This window comes from Macaca fascicularis, chromosome 7 (assembly GCF_037993035.2).
Source record: "Macaca fascicularis isolate 582-1 chromosome 7, T2T-MFA8v1.1".
NCBI classification, from domain to species: domain Eukaryota; kingdom Metazoa; phylum Chordata; class Mammalia; order Primates; family Cercopithecidae; genus Macaca; species Macaca fascicularis.
The window spans coordinates 2,325,181-2,342,649 of NC_088381.1; the positions used below are offsets into that span (position 1 = coordinate 2,325,181).

Below are 17,469 nucleotides of genomic sequence, written 5' to 3' on the forward strand. Positions count from 1 at the left end.
ACATATGTGTACATGGGAGCAGAAAGCGCTCAGTGCGCCTAAGAAATGTTCAGGAGTGAGGGTAAGAGGTGCAGTTTAAGGAGCAGCTTTTAAAAAAATGGTCCAATTTTATAAATGAAGAATCGGGCCGCCACGCCAGGGGCTGGAAGACGGGTCAGGCGGGAAAGCCTGAGGGTGGGGGTAGGGGCGGGGATCCCCGCGTCGCCGCTTGGATGCTCGGAGACGGTGGGGGAGAGCGGATCCCAGCAGGTTAGGCCGAAGGAACAGCGCCATGTGCTCCGGGCTCCTGGCGCTCCTGCTGCCCATCTGGCTCTCCTGGACCCTGGGGACCCGAGGCTCTGAGCCCCGCAGGTGAGGCGGGGGCTTCCCGGCGTCTGCAGGCACCGTCGGGAGGCGGCAGCACGCAGTCCGGCGGGCAGAGGCGCGGCCCGGGGGCTCCGGGGCTGCGCCGCAGCGGGCGGTGGTCGTCGTGCGGGGCCCACTTCGGGGGCCGGGGTAGGCGGGCAGCGTTTCCGCCGCCGCTTATGCCCGCGTCGAGGCTGCGGACAGTCCCCGCACTCGCCCGGCCGCCGAGAGCCCAGAGCAGCCGGCTCCGTGGCCGACCCCCAGCCCCGCCCGACTCCGCGCAGCCGCGGCTCCGCTCGCAGCGTCCGGCCCGGGCCGCCCCCGCACTCCGCGGTCCCGGAGCTCCGAGTCCCGTGCGGCGGCCGCCGAGGCGGGAGGGAGCGCCCAGGGCCCCGGCCTCGGGCCGCGGCGAGCGAGGGGGAGGGCAGGGTGCGCGGCGCGCCGGCTCCGCCTCCGACTCTCCGGTCTCCTCCCCCGCCCCGCGCCCGCGCGCGCTCCGCTCTCCTCCCCGCTCCTCCCTCCCCTCCCAGCGCCCGCTCCTCCCCCTCCTCTCCTCCCCCTCCGCCCTCCTCCGCTCCGGGCCAGCGCGGCGGCGGCGGCGGCAGCAGCAGGAGCAGCCCCGGCTGCGGGTCGCGACGGCGGCGGGGCGCCCCCTCCCCCGTGCCGGGGCGCGGCGGAGGGATGTGGGGCCTTGCGGGAGGGAGGCTTTTCGGCATCTTCTCGGCCCCGGTGCTGGTGGCTGTGGTGTGCTGCGCCCAGAGGTAGGGTCGGCGGGTGGGCCGGCGGGCGGGCAGGGCGCGGGGTGCGCGGGGCGCGGGCGGCTGAGCCGCCCCTGACCCGCTCTGTGTGCCCCCCGCCCCTCCCCCAGTGTGAACGATCCCGGGAACATGTCCTTTGTGAAGGAGACGGTGGACAAGCTGTTGAAAGGCTACGACATTCGCCTGAGACCCGACTTCGGGGGTAAGTGGGCTGCGCGCGGCCGCTGCGGGAAGCGCGACCCACGGCGGCGGCGGCCTGGGCGGAGGGAGGCGGGGGCCGCAGCCGCGGAGCCGCGGCGGGTGGGGGTGGGGGCCCTTCGCCCGCGCCCCTCCTGGGGTAGCCCCCAGTCCTCAGAGCCGCCCGCGCCCCGCGTCGGAGCTGGGCTGATCGCCGTGTCCTGCGCTTCCCGCAGGTCCCCCGGTCTGCGTGGGGATGAACATTGACATCGCCAGCATCGACATGGTTTCCGAAGTCAACATGGTGAGTGCCCGCCCTCCCAGGGCGGTCCCCGCGCCCCCGGCCCGCTGTCTGGGATCACAGGCGTCCACAGGGCTGGGCCGGAGGCCTCTTCGGCCGGGGCCGAGTTTCCCCGGCCCGCAGAGGGAGCCGCGCTCCCCGGCGCCGGCCCCTCGCTTGCCCGGCTCCCTGCACCCGCCCGGGGCGCTCGGGGGCCTGGCTGGCTTCGGAGCCGCGAGGGCGCAGCCTTCCTGCGGAGGGGTCTGGCCGGCCTGGCGCTCCCGTCTGCCGCTGCAGCTCCGCCAGCGCTCTGCTGCCTGGTCCCGGGGCTTCCCGAGCGCCGTCTCGCCTCCCTAGCAACAGGCGCTGTGGAACCGGGAGAGGCGAGATGTGGGGGTGGCTCCCGTGTTCTAGGTAAGATAGTTAAGGTTTCCTTTGTTGTCGTTTGGAAAGAGGTGCTGGCTGCAGGAAACGGGAACGAAGACGGGGGTCTGTGCGTTCCAGGGGTGGTCTCTGCGGTTCCTCCCAGGCCGCCTCCTGGACCGGCTGACCCGGGCCCGGCCCCGCCAGTCTCTGTCCGAGGTGCTGACCGGCTGCCGCTGCTTGGGAGAGCAGGAGGCCGCGCCTGGGCTCGGAGGAGCCGCTCTGCCGGGAGGGTGGGAGGCCGGTGAGCCGGGGTCCCTTCGGTCTTCTGTGGATGCAGACTGGATTCAGTATTCTGACTGTGGGAAGCGGGAGGAGGTCAGTGCCCCGAGGTGCGAAGCGGGCTTTTGCCAGGAGCGCGTTAGGACGCCGGGGAATCGGGAGAAGGATGGCTCTTTCATTTGTTAATTGAGCTGAAACGCCGTGGGATTTGAAAACTAGTTTAGTTTTCTGCTGAGGGACGCTCTAGAAGGAGCATTTATAAACAATATATATATAGGTTTTGGAAGGAATCGTTTGCAACTTTTCTTTCGGACATACGACATTGAGACTACAGTGAGACGTGGTTTTAGATCCACTCCGTAGGCTTCTTAACTCTGGTGTGCGTCGGAATCACGTGGGCAAACTTGCTTTAAATGCATGCTTGCTAGTTCCTCACTCCAAGGGACTCTGATCAAGGTAGGCTGGAGTCTTGGGGTCTCTGCATTTAAAACTGCTTCTTCAAATATTTTGAAGCGGGTATTTTGTGGACAATATTTTGAGAAATTTTTCAGTAAGTCACATACACAAAGTAAAACTATTTTTAAAAATAGATGTTAGTGAGGTACTTTTAAAATACCTACCACTAAGGATCTTGTAGGAAGAAACTTAACCACGCCAAGGTGTTGTCATTAATTTTTCACTCTTAATCTAAAGCTTTTAAATTTACCATATGTATTTAAAAATGTACCTTTTTTCAAAGTGTGTCACTTAGGACATTTGTAAGTCAAATATTATATCAGTAATTAGCAAGAAACAGAAGGAATGTGAGTCATAAATTACCTTACAATAAAAATTAACATGTGTATTTTACTTTTTATGTAATACTATAAAAGTGATTTTACTCAATGTGTTTGTTTTGTGCTTTTAAGGAAACAATACATTTAAGATCCACACTCTGTGATCTGTGATTTTCTCAACTGGGGACTTCACATTCTCTAGAGAAGACAATTTAGTACAGAAGTTAATTATTTAGTGGATTATTATGTCAAAAACCATTGTATCGGAGGATGGCAGGTGGAAGAGAAAATGTATTGATTTTGCCCTTCAAGAGCTCTACACGTTAGTAAAATAATTTGGGGAGTGAGGAGAGTGTGCTGTTGCACACCATCACATATTTGTTTGAGTTATTTTTTAAACTTAGTTTTCCAGTTGTTCTGGCATCATGCTGTTAGTTGATAGCTTTAAAAACTTCATCAATGTTTGTCTAATTCGTAGTCTGTGACTTGAAGTGTCTCAATTTTCTCCAAACCCAGTAACAGAAAGACAAATGGAAGATACAGGCCATTGTACTGAACAATCTTTAAGTGTATATTCCATAGCCAATAAGTATATATAGCATGCCAAAATATACTTGTATGCATTTTTTTTTTTTTTGCATTCTTAGGACAGTAATTTTTCTGGCTCTGTAAACACACACTTATTATAAACAAATATTGAGGATGAGTAGAATTGGAGACTGAAGGCTGTTGGGTAGATGTGAATGTCAGCCATTGAAAATATCTTCCTCCCATAAGCAGATTGGTCACATCATGCTCTAGAAAAATCTGATTTTCCTTAAAATATTTGTGCATGATAATTATGGTATTTCACCTGTTCCTAAAGAAACCTCAAATAGAGCAATGGTTAAATATCATTTAGGGACTCACGTTTTAGAGGGAAAGAACAGAAAATATATGAGCATAGGATTAGAGCTGCCACTCAGTTATGTTGTTTGAAAACAGTAAAATCTATTAATGAGCTTTATTAATCACCTTACTGGTCACACAAAACTAAGTGTGGTAAGTTATGAAACTAAGTAAGAAATGGTCTCACTTTAAGTGTGTTGTCACTCTTAGAGCAGATACGACAAACGGTTGTTCACAGGTAGAATGTGGCAAGGCCCATTAGAGGAACAAGTGACAGGCACACAGAAGAGAGAGGGAGGGAGGAGGAGGGACGAGAGAAGCTGGCTGGGAGAAGGGAGGTATTTGATGTGGAAACTTTCATGAAATAAATTATATTTAAATTATGTGAGGGATATGAATAGAATTCTGACTGGTTTACTTGAAGGAGGATATTCTGGGTTAGGAAAGAAAATGACAGAGTTCTGAATGGATAGATGAACAGGATCAGAGATTTAGAAGGGGAGATTGGAGAGACGAAGTTGGAAAAGCAAGACAAACCCCTGTGCACCTAGACCGTTCTGCCAGAGGCCAAGGACTTCACATGATAATTTCAGGAAATAAGGAGCCTATAAATGATAAAGGTTTTAAAGCAGGTAACTGACATGATTTGAGTTGTGGCATAAGATGATTATTTTGGCCAAAATGTTAATTTAGTAGAGGATTAGGGATAGTGAGGTAGAATCAATGAGGGATAAATGATCTTGGAAGATTCTTTCTTGAAAATTTCCCCTCAGGTTTTGATAGATATATTTTTGAAAACGTGTATTTAGTGAAATAAATACAAATTCACCAAAGTTCAAAACAAAGACTTTGAAAAACACGTATATCTGAAAATGGGGAGAGATGTGTATGCATTTGTTCATGAGTTTTTTAGGGTCATTGCGGAGAACAATAACAGATACTACTCAAGAATGATGCTGTTGTTGCTTTTTGCTTTAAACAATTGTAGATTCCAGTCCTTATCTACTGGTAACGTGTGTCGATGATGCCTCCAAAAAATGTCTCCGACCTCAAATAAACACATGCATAGATTAGTTATGCATGTAAATGCATATCTCATCATTCATTTTGGTGTTTTGTGGAAACAATCTAGGAAAGGATTTGAGTGTTTTAATATTTAGCATTGGTTTTTGCCATAACTTGCTTCATGGATAGTGGAGTTCTACATTTCCATTTTTTCCTAAATCTTTTAATGTTTCTTTTCATACACTCTTTTTTTTTTTTAATTAACTGACCTGATACTCATCAAAGAACATTTTGCTTTATGTAACTTCCCTCTTGTTTCTCTTAGCCCCTGTTTAAAATTTTAGGTAATCTATAAAAAATTATGCATGGCTAGATAATTATTGAGATTTAGTCTGTATATTTCTTTAAGTGAGATTGCGTATGTCCAAGAACACTGTCTGCTGAAAATGACTGTGTGTGTTATCATTTTGGTGCTTACCCGTGGTTCTAGTGAACAATAAATGTGTTGAGTAGATAGATGAAGAGATCAACAAATGGGAAAAATTATTGCAAGTATAGGAAACATAAAATATTGAAAAATAAAACAATTAGGGATTTTAAATTTAAACACAGTGTTTTAAAATAAGAGTTTTAAAAAACTTATTAAAATGAGCCATTATTTTGATCTGTTAATTTGGAGAAGTCACATGTACTTACTTTTTACTTCATTAACTATGTGGTATTAGGAACATAAAACTAGATTCAGACTCTAGTGATAGTGATAATTCCTGTAATTTAACTTCTACTTTGTTATCACTTCATCCTTAACTAATCCATTAAAATTAACTCAATCTTAATGAAAGTGTAACTACAGGACTTTTTTTTCTCATTTCGTGCATATAAAAAATTATTATTTTTTTTAAATTAGAGTTCCTTTTGGGTAACCTATAATGTGTATTTTTAGTTATGAGACATACGCATTCATTATGCTAGCTGTTTTGTGTTCATTTCTCACTTGTTGCATTTTCTTCTCAAAATCGATTTTTTAATGTCTAGGTGTGAAATAAGTGTGGTGCATATGAACATAATTTTAGCACATTTCAAGAAGCAGCTTTGGCGCTATATCACTACTAAACGGATAGAGTCTGACCTGTGTACAAAAATGACATACACACGTACACATTTGCACTATTATTTTATGTTTTTCTTTCTTCTTTTTAGAAGAGAGGCAAAGAGGAGAGGCAGATTCAGGCTAGAGTGAGCTAGGATTAGAGGTTTGGAAAATGCAGCTTTTAGACATCTTTTGTCCAAATTTATGTTACTCAGTCTCCTGCCCCCCATTTCAGGGTCTAGAAGCTGCTTTGCCATCAGAGAGTGCTGAATGAGAACACAGCATGTCCAGTCCCTGGCCAGGTTCTCAGGCAGGAGGAGCTGAATCCCAGGGGTCCATGTAGTGTGTTTAACAAGAGCCTTATTGCATTGGGAGCTAGGGGTTCTGTTTCCAAGTCCATGGGACCATCTAGCCTCAGGCAAGTCACTTAATCCTCAGGAATTCAGTCGGAGGTTTCCAGATGCCCATTGTGTGGGGACACAATTGATACCAAAGTGATATCATAAGGGCTGAGGTCTACAGAGAAAAGCTCAGTGAGGACACCCACACTGTCACGTGTTAGCAGGCTGTCCTTTACTCCTTGCTTCTGGAGAGGCCTGGGCCATTTTCAGAGTTTGCATATGAATTGCTATTGCTATTAGCAGTTTAAAGGTAGGAAATGCGCTAATGCTCTTATTACGGAGCACGCTGGGGGATGACTCAGCAGAAAGGAAGACTGTTTCCCTGACCCAGTTGGGGTTGGAAAACTGCTTACATGGAAGGCACTTCAGGGGTAAGGTCCAGGGTGTGTGTCTGTGCGTGGCTCTAGGTTGCTCCATTTGGGAGGCGAGGGTGTTTATTGAGCACATTACTTTTCACTGACAGTATGTTTCATGCATAAGTTATGATCATACATCAATGCTGGGGCACTGATAAGAAAGCATATAATGAACTTCAGAGATGGATGACAATAATACCTGACATAATATGCTCTTTAGTAAAAGAGGCTTGTGTTTAATATTAAAACGTGTAGCATAGAGAGCAAAAAGAGAATGCTTTTTGCCTTTCCCCTCAGGGGGATTGTAAAACTTATATTACATCTCTTTGAATAAATGGATCTTACATGCATCGTCCTGTTACGGATGACCTCTTGCTTGAGCCTGTGCTGGGCTCTAGGATCTTATGGTATGTTGTCTTTAGTTTGAAGTGATGGGGCAAATCTGCTTATTTACGTGTAGTTAAAGAATTACGTCTGGTAGGTAATTGAGTTGCAGTTGCCAAATTACAACTGGTGTCTGTCTTTGACTCCAACATTTGGTTTTTCCAAAGATAAAATATTCTACTTATATTTCCTTGGATAATGGTAAATAAAATGAGTTCAAAAAGATAGCTGTTGCTTCTTGGGCTACTTGCCAAATGAGGGTATCTTGTAGATTTGGTCTTCGTTTAAATGAAGAATGGAATAGATGTTAATGAGGAGGGCAGCGTTCTTTTAATGAAATGCATGCAGGAACAAAAGAAATAGAGAAGTGTCAATAGGAGGTGTAGAGTTCTCCTAGGATGTCACATCTCTTGGAAAGAAGGACTCATGTTTGGGACTGCAGGCTTCTTGATTTTCACAAGGAAAACCATCTGAATTCATCAAGTGACTTTTCACAATCTAATATGGGTGACAGCTGTTCTTTTTATTCTATGGGTAGCTGAACCTTTCTTTCTCATAGGTCTTATGCATGCTGATGATTGCATTTATTTATATCAAACATTTGGAATAAATAAATGAAGCCTATCAAACATTTGAAAATCTTTAGTCATTCATGTTGAGGTGTGACATAGGGAGTTGGTAACAGTTTTACACCATTCTGCAGTTTATAAAATGCTTCAGGTATTATGTCACATTTGATTATCAAATTTGATCCATCAGCTGGTGAGGTAGGTAATAGAGGTGTTAACCTCATTTCCGTTTTTTAGGTGAGGAAATAGGCTCAGAAATAGCACCGACTTTCTCACTCTTACTTCACGGCAAAGCTGGGACCTGGTTCTGCTCCTTTGGTCTTTCTACCTCCTCATGCTACAGGACAACAAAAGATGTTCCATTAGGGGCTCATGGGACTTTATCTTCTTCCATGACCTTCACTGCTGTCTAAATTAGACATTTCCCATTCTGCATTTCTGTGAAAACTTATTCTTTCCTGCAACGCTTATTATAGTGTTAAATATTCTTTTGGTGTGTTTGTTTGCTTAGTCTTTCTCCTCCATCTCTCTCCATTAGACCATACACTCCGTGAGGCAGGGCTGTTTCTATGAGCCGTTCTTTGCATAGGATCCAGTATCTGATAGGTACCTTTTCAATATTTGTGGAAAGGAATATATGAATGAAGAATAAACAAATGAATAAATACATATGTGCATGAAGAAACTGATAGTCAATTTCCAATGAAATACTTTTATATCTTGGAATTTGGGCTCAGGACAGGAAGAATCTCGCAGGCTAAATATGGTGTATACAGCGTTTACCTTAGAGGACATAATTCAACCATAATTTGTGTGATTGCACCAATTATAATACCACCGACCAAAGATCACAAAGTCTGTCAAGTATTCTGTAGTTGGTAGGTACCCCTTTCACTGGGGGAACTTTTATGCTGATTTCAGAGCAGAAAGAAGAGTAAAGGATTGCAGTGTTCTCTCAAAATTTAGCCTATGTAAGCACTGGTGAGGATATTCTAAGCACCAACACAGGTGCCTTTGTGCACTGAAAGTTTTGTGTCTCGTTATAAAGTATATGAGGGTGGAGCTTTCATATATTCTAGGGAAGTTTTGACGTTCTTTTTAGACAGGGATTCTTTGGGCTTTGTCTTCCCTTCCCCCTGACCACTCAGCAGTGCAGTGGAGCAGAAGTGGTTTTCATTTGTTTGCAAGTTTCCGGTGCAACTTACTTCTGGGCCATTTATGCCAGCCATTAAGAGGATTGTCTAGCTGCAAAATTTGGAAGAAGAGGACTAAGATAGTTCTCATCTCTTGGCGATGTGCTCAGTGCCATTCAATCAAGACAGAGAGTGAGTCTTTTAATCTCTGTAGCTTGAAATGTAGATTGCCCCTCATTCCTTTGTAGTCAGGAGACCACATCCAGAATTAGAAGCCATGTGTAAATGTTAACTAATGTATCTCTTTTTGCAATTTTCCACTGAATTTAAACATCACACAGAAGCGTTTACTACAGATATCAAAAACTTTGGCATGTGTGGTACTAACATTTCACATAAATAATAAGATTGAGATCTGAGAACATCACAGTTCTTTAAGTGTCCTAATTTGTTTTTAAAAGAGGATATGAATTTTATTGATTACATCATCATCATGTTTTACCCCAGTTCTACAATAAAAGAATCCCTTTTATGTAACTGCTGAATCCACATGCCATGATTCATGACACTATATATATATATATATATATATATTTTTTTTTTTTTTTTTTTTTTTTTTTTTTTGAGACCAACTCTCTCACTGTCGCCCAGGCTGGAGTGCAATGGTGCGATCTCAGCTCACTGCATCCTCTGCCTCCTGGTTCAAGCGATTCTCCTGCCTCAGCCTCCCAAGTAGCTGGGATTACAGGCAACTGCCACCACGCCCGGCTAATTTTTTGTATTTTTAGTAGAGATAGGGTTTCACTATGTTGGCCAGGCTGGTCTTGAATTCCTGACCTCATGATCTGCCTGCGTCGGCCTCCCAAAGCGCTGGGATTACAGGCATGAGCCCGGTGTGTGTATATATGTATATATATATAAAGACTGAGTTTCCCTCTTTATAAAATGCTTCAGGTATTATGTCACATTTGATTATCAAATTTGATCCATCAGCTGGTGAGGTAGGTAATAGAGGTGTTAACCTCATTTCCATTTTGTAGGTGAGGAAATAGGCTGGCATGCAATGGTGTGATCTCAGCTCACTGCAACCACCGCCTCCTGGGTTCAAGCGATTCTCCTGCCTCAGCCTCTCGAGTAGCTGGGATTACAGGCACATGCCACCACGCCGGGCTAATGTTTTAATTTTTATTTTTAGTAGAGACAGGGTTTCACCATGTTGGCCAGGCTGGTCTTGAACTCCTGACCTCAGGTGATCCACCCGCCTCAGCCTCCCAAAGTGCTGGGATGACAGATGTGAGCCACTGTGCCTGGCCCGTTTGTTTTATGTTATTTTGTATTAACTTTAAAGATTACAAAATCTGCTAGTCTAAAATGATATAACCCTGACTGTTTGCTATATATGTGTAAAATATTTGTCAGTTAACTCAACATCACATCACTGTTCTTTTAAATTTTATTGTTTTGAATAAGACTTTACAATAATTAATTTTAATGAGTAGAAGGAACAAATTTTCTGGGTCATCCATTATTCCATGGTATGTGTGTGTGCGTTATCTATGCAGACCCAGAATGGTTGTGAAGGAACAAAGCCAATTTGGATAATTTATTGTAATAGTATTAATTTTTGCCAATTATGCGGACTGTAATGCTCTATGCGAGAGATAAGTCCACATATCAGGTCAAAAATATACTAGAATGGCCACAGAGCACAGTTCTTGCCATGTAGGATATGCTTGGTAAATATTTGTTGAGTGAATTCTTGGAGTCAGTGGCCCTTGCAGTAAAGGTGTATCTTTGAACTGTTTTATTGCAGAGATTCTCTTTTTTGGGTGCTTAGCCCATAAAATTAACTGTAACTTTAAACATGAAGATCCCTGTGAACTTGTCCCAGAAAAAATATCCGAGTTATGGAAAACAGGGCCATCCCTATGGCCCAGACGAGTGGTTCCAAAGCTGTGGGCCAAGAACCCTTGGGAGGCGCTGGAGTTACTGCCAGGTGCCCTCTAAGCATAATTTCTCACCATTGGTATACGCTGAAGGCGCTGAGTTCACAATTAGGGCAGGCAGGGCCTGCAAAATGTCTTGCCTCTTCAAGGCAGTCTGCATGCTAGGAAGAGGGCGGGGATACCTGTCTGAAGACCTGGGTTGATTGTTCTTTGTTGAGGCTGTTAAACATTCTTCGGGTAACTCATTGGTATGAGGGTGTATTGGATTGTGCTGTTGAATGAGTTTTCGTTTCTGAATCTTTCTTTTGATTTGGCCCTGGGCACCAAAATTCCCTGTGAGATGTCATTCCTTGTGGCGTGGACTAAAACAACGGTTGCTTAGAGAACACCTTCCTGTAGAATGTTAATGTGTGTCCTGTAGTCAAAGTGTTTCTGCTCAAATAATATTGGAAATTATGGCAAACACATAAAATAGGTTTCTTTGGGGCAGGAATTGTCAGGTTCTTTAATACATTAATGATTTTGTAAATCTTCATGGGGGGTGAAGAGTTCAACGTTTTCCAGATATGTTTGACCGGAATTTTTTTTCTTTGTGAAGGGATGAGGGGCCCTATTAGCAACTTCTTCACAAAGTTTTTGGTAGAACACAGTTTAAGAAATATGGGGCTAAAGGACTGAATCAGAATGGTCTTCCGTATTGATGACGATAGCAGAGAAGGTTGCTGTATTAACATAGCCTCTTTTAGTGACAGGCCCACATCGTGGAAGGCAAAATTTTGACAAATAATCTACCGGTTTACAAAGAGATGAGTGGTATTTTCCAGAAATGAAGATTAAAGCACTTGTTATAATTAATTGATTGAAAAAAATAAGATTTTTTGTTTTACAATAACAGTCTCTGTGATATTGAGGGGAGGTTTGTATGTATTAAGCCTTTTTATTTTCTTGTACGTACAGTAAGAATAAATGATAAAGGGGGCTGGGCGTGGGGTTTTATGTTGGTAATCCCAGCACTTTGGGAGGCCAAGGGGGGCGGATCACCTGAACTCAGAAGTTCAAGATCAGCCTGGCCAACATGGCAAAACCCCATTTCTACTAAAAATACAAAAATTAGCCGGTCGTGATTGCTCTCTCCTGTAATCCCAGCTGCTCAGGAGGCTGAGTCACAAGAATCTTGAACCCGGGAGGCAGAGGCTGCAGTGAGCTGAGATCGTGCCACTGCACTCCAGCCTGGGGGACAGAGAGAGACCCTGTCTCAAAATAAATAAATAAATAAATAAATGGGATAGAGGTGTGTATTGAAGAGGAAAAAGTGCAAGAGGCATCAACAACAGTAGCTTAATTTGGAGAACAAAATACGGATTCCTGAGGCTATTGGGCATGGCTGTGATTTGTAGCATTGGATACCTGGAGATTGCTCCTGGGGGCTGTAGCAGCAGAGGAAACAGGCAGGGCTCTGACGCTGCATCCCACTAGGGAGAGCCCCCTTCCATCTCCGAATATATTCTGGTACATACACAGATATTGTGACATGTAATTTATATTATATACAATGAGAATATATAGTATAGTATATAATTTATGTGTCAGTTATATTTCCATATAAAATGAAATTCTGTTTGGATGAAAGATTCTAGTGATGAAAGTATTTGGCCTCCTCTGGAGGAAGTCACCTCTAAAATTTCTCTTATGACTAATATTGAATCTTTTTTTATTTTTTTATTTTTTGAGATGGAGTCTTGCTTTGTCACCCAGGCTGGAGTGCAGTGGCATGGTCTTGGCTCACTGCAACCTCCGACTCCCGGGTTCAAGTGATTCTCTTGCCTCAGTCTCTCAAGTAGCTGGGTCTACAAGTGCGTGCCACCACATCTGGCTCCTTTTTTTTGTATTTTTAGTAGAGACAGGGTTTCACTATGTTGACCAGGCTGGTCTCGAACTTCTGACCTGGTGATCCGCCCACCGTGGCCTTCCAAAGTGCTAGGATTATAGGTGTGAGCCACTGCACCTGGCCTGATTTTGTATAATTCTATGAAGAGTGTATACCTGTTCAGGAATAGTCCCTAACAGTAGCTGGGGGGGCAGATGCATTTTCTGGACTGTTCTGTGAAGCACAGTACTTTCATAAGAGGACAATATTGATTAACCACCACTGCAGAGGCCTCTCTGGGACCTGACCTGTACTTGGCTCAGGGATTGTAAAAGACTGGTGGTGATCATGGGTGAGTAAATGAAAGCAGATCCAGAAATCCAAAGAGATTCAAAAATGTTAATTGATTGTGGTGGGTTTTTGTTTGCTTGTGTGTGTGTGTTGGCATTTAGAATCAGAAAAAACCGGTTTTTAAAAGAAGCATTCTTGTTTTGGAAATACAGTGCTTATGTATGTATATCCATATCTGTATCAATCAATCAATCCATTATCCATTCTTCTTTTTCTCCTTATGCCTGGAGAACCACTTTTCAATCATAAAATAAAGATAGAGTTTGAAGCAATACGAAATATGCTAAATAAAACATGGTTCTCCAGGCTTAAGATTTTACTTTATTATCATAAACTGTTTAGAATGTTAATTGTCTAGGCAATTTCTTCTATACTTCAGGGTAATTTGCCTTTAGAGAACATAGGGGGTTTAGCTTTCAAGCTCGCCCTCTGCAGTGGAAAATCTGAGGTGTAAGAACGCTTAGATCCCAAGGAAGGGTTCCTGTGAACTCTGGCAAGTCGTTCAGACTCAATTTGATCATCTTTCTAATGAGGGTATGGAATGGATGCTCTCTGCGTTGCCTCGCAGCTCTGATTTCCGTGTTTCTTGGAGTCCGTGAGCTGTTTGAAACATGAGGGACCTTCTATTTGCTTTACACAGACCGTAGCTTCTTGTCATTTGATACCGTATGTGGTTTAATTGGTTGTCCACGTGGTGGTCAGTGGCACTGAGCCCATCTCCTCTGGCAGCTCGCAACTGTGTTGTCAAAGCGTGGTGTGTGTAGAACCCGGGAACTCTTTTTCAGGTTCTCTTTGCTGTGTGTTGAGCCTCAGGTACTTTGTACATAAACAGCTGGGATTTAACATCCGAATCCATGCTCAGTAATTTTCAGGTCTCAAATATAGCTGCATTAGTTTTTTTGGTCTGAATTTAGAATTATTAGTTTGTGAATAAAACGTTCAGTGAGCTCTTAAAATGTTTCTCTTGTATCCAAAGCATAATATTTCCCTTATTACTAAGAAGAACCATCCGGTAGAGAAATACCTTAGTTTTTGTTGTTGGGTTTCAAATTGTCCGTATTCAGGTTTTTAAGAACATTTTACATACATTTAATTCATGCACCATTTTTGAATCTTTTGTGGTGTTTTAGTAACAATCTTAACATTCTTTGAGTTCATAATCCAGACCAAAAGGAAGAGGACAGGGGTGTGGTCAGTATCGTCTGCAGTGCTGCACTCGGCCAGTGTGGGGTGTGGAGCCAGCGTTTCATGCAGATAATTTTAAGCTTGGACCTCAATTATAGCATCTCTACAAAAAATAATGTTTGGACTGGGCACCGTGGCTCACCCCTGTAATCCCAGCTCTTTGGGAAGCTGAGGCGGGTGGATCACGAGGTCAGGAGTTTAAGACCAGCCTGGTCAACATGGTGAAACCTCGTCTCTACTAAAAATACAAAACTTAACTGGGCATGGTGGCACGTGCCTGTAATCCTAGCTACTCAGGAGGCTGAGGCAGGAGAATTGCTTGAACAGGCACCTGGGAGGCGGAGGTTGCAGTGAGCCGAGATTGCGCCGCTGCACTCCAGCCTGGCCTACAGAGCGAGACTCCATCTCAAAAAAGAAAAAAAAAAAATTGGTATATTCTACTGTTTTTGATTCCTAGTCTTATTAATAAAAAAAGTTTATATACATAAAGTCCAAGCAAGGAAACCACTGCAGGTGTAGAGATGAAGACTTTGGTCTGCCTATACCAGAGACGTGCAAAGAGACCAGGAAAATTGCTTGATTTTATTCTGTCATAGGAAAAAGGTGGACGTGCAGATTGCTAAGTTTTAGGAAACTACCCAGTCAGGATTGGGATTATATCGATCCGAATGTGGAGTGTGTCTCAAACTTGGAAGTAGCCCGCGACCCCCACAAAAAATTTCCAAGTGTTCAACTTAGGTTTTTCTGCTGTAGATGAAATCCTGTTGGTAATGGGTTTAGTGTTTGTGTGGAGGAAATTACAATGTAAAGAGAGTAAATAAGCGATTGACGCTAATTTACCACCTTGACATAATTTGTCTACAGTGGTGGTGTCACATATGTTACTTAAGGTTGGTTTTTTTTTCGTTTTTTCTTTTTCTCTTTTAAAAGTATGGCTGCTTCTTGCAAAGTTCAGATGCTTACAAGGGGAATGCACTTTGTTCCAAATGTAAGCTAATTAGCACACCTGGGGTAGAATCAACGCTGAGAATTGGTGGGTGGGTACAGATCGTGGGCCTTGGTTGGTTTGTTGAGATTAAGAAGAAAAGGTCAATTAATGGGGCAGATTGTCCTGCACTGGTTCTCAGCTGCCTGCCTGAATGACATTTACCTCTCCTTAGGAGATAAGCAGTGATGGCTTTACCTGCTGGTTTCTCTCTCCAAGTTTGGATACCTCATGAGTCTGTTTGACTCAGTATTTTTTCTCCTTTTATCACATCTCTGAGTTTCTAAAATAATTAAGGAAAATTCTCTTCTCCAACATCCTTCAGAGGAAAGCAGATGGAATTTGTTAAACAAAGGCTGACAGGAAAGCAAGCCTCTGTTAATTGACATCTAATTTCCTGATATGCCACCCTTTGCCCAAGACTCTATTTGATTATGCAATAGTGTGCAAACAGAAAAATCAGAACCTGCTCATGCTGCCGTATTAATAGGAACTGTCAGTCAGCTGGAGGAGGGACTCAACATCAGACTTACATATGATTAAACCATATTCTGTGTATTACCACAAAAGCGTGAGTGTGTCTAGATTGTATCTCTATGGAGATTTTTTCCTGTGTGGCCACTTGCATTATAAAGGAAACTGTGAAAACAACAACCATCAGAACAAAACCCTGAAATGTAAAACAAAACATGTTAGAATTCCATTACACTGATGGTGGAGCCTGTTGAGATGGTAGAGAAGAGGACTTGTAAGGGACTGGTTTTGTGAATATGTATGGCAAAACACTAGTTTTGATGCTTCACAGTGAAGTGCTGTTAACTAATTTACACTTACTGTAACAGGTTAGTGCAAAGTGAGCTATAGAGAGAGAGATTTTTTAAATTCTAGGCTGATCAAAGCACTTTGCATTTTGTAGGTTAACAGTGGGAACTAGCTGGAAGGAGGCAAAACAGTGAACTTTGCCATTTTTAATTTTCAAAATACATAATATCACTGAATAATGACCTCTTGTATTCTCTGCCATGACTTGACTTTTTAGTTCGATTGCTCCATGTTGATTAGCGTGTTCTTGTACTGTCTCCTTCCTTCTAAATACTTTAGCTTTAAGAGGCGGCTTAACTCTGTTACAACTGCTCTTGTAACTAAATGAAATGTCCAGCGACGTAAATCCAAATGATGATAGTTTGGGATTTTCCACTTTTTTAGTGCCTCCGTTCAAGCTTTGCAAGTTTGACTTGTGACACTCCTAAGTCCTCAAGGCCACATTAAAGTTATTGAAGAAACTTATGAAGAGAATGTTTGATTTGAGCCCAGGAGTGAGTGAGCAATTGAGCGTGCCGGGCAAGGAATGTGTGAGGAATGAGTAATTACAGCTCCTAGGGACGCTGTTGGGCCGTGGTTGCAGGGCAGGAATGAAGAAAGGGATGAGTTTCTGGGCACTTGGCCTGGAGAGCTGACACAGTCCACAGCAGACTAGAAGGCATGGAAAGACGCAAGGGAACCATGGTGGGATACGAGTAGCAAAAAATGGTACAATTGGTATAAGAAACAGGAGTTTTCTTTCTTTAAATACTTGGGACACTGGGATATCTTGCTATGTTTCATCAGAAGGTAGATATACACCAGTTGCCACTGTGCCCAAAATTAAATTCTATTTAGCTTAGCTCTTAGAATGTTTACCCCTGATACAAGTGAAACCGCTGGGGGTTTTGACTACCTGCAGTGTTTCTACCATCATCCCTCTGGTGGCAGCCACGTTGGGTACATAGTTTCTAAGAGGGTAACAGCCTGCAAGGAACTGGTGCAGAAGAATCTCCAGGGGTTTCCAGAGCTGCAGACGTCTGGGATGCTTAGATACCTGCTCTGTTCAGACGTGATGAAAGGGAGGAAAGCAGGTAGGAGGATGGTTAAGTGGAAAGAAGTGAGGCAGACATTCTCCTTTACTTAGCTGTGGACTCTATAAATGATCTGTACACCCATGGGTTTTTATACGTAGCACATATGTGACTTTATACATAACACATACGTGAGATTACACTTTTATTTTTTTTTTAACATCGTGTCAGGTGCAGGAACTTTTTACCTGTGTGGAGTGTTCTGTACTTAAAAAAATTTGTTTTCGAGACGGGATCTTGCTCTGTCACCCAGGCTGGAGTGCAGTGCTGTGATCTTGGCTCACTGCAACCTCTGCCTCCTGGGCTCAAGTGACCCTCCCACCTCAGGCTCCCGAGTAGCTGGGACTACAGGTGTGCACCACCACACCTGGCCAATTTTTCTATTTTTTTTTTTTAGTAGAGAGGGGGCTTCACCATGTTGCCTGGGGTGGTC

General features: G+C 43.9%; 1 protein-coding gene across 3 annotated transcripts in view; it reads left to right on the plus strand.

Annotated features, from left to right (window-relative positions):
- The first annotated feature begins 218 nt into the window (after positions 1 to 218).
- The window catches only part of GABRB3 (gamma-aminobutyric acid type A receptor subunit beta3), a 227,362-nt gene continuing 210,111 nt past the window's right edge, over positions 219 to 17,469 (plus strand). For 2 of the 3 annotated variants that reach the window (XM_005559020.5, XM_073995295.1), the window contains exons 1-3: positions 919 to 1,106; positions 1,214 to 1,305; positions 1,517 to 1,584. In XM_005559020.5, the coding sequence (XP_005559077.1) occupies positions 1,027 to 1,106; positions 1,214 to 1,305; positions 1,517 to 1,584 (240 nt within the window). In that variant the 5' untranslated portion in view covers positions 919 to 1,026. Of the gene's footprint in view, positions 352 to 918; positions 1,107 to 1,213; positions 1,306 to 1,516; positions 1,585 to 17,469 lie in introns of those variants that run through there. The other variant, XM_005559021.4, reaches the window with a different exon arrangement.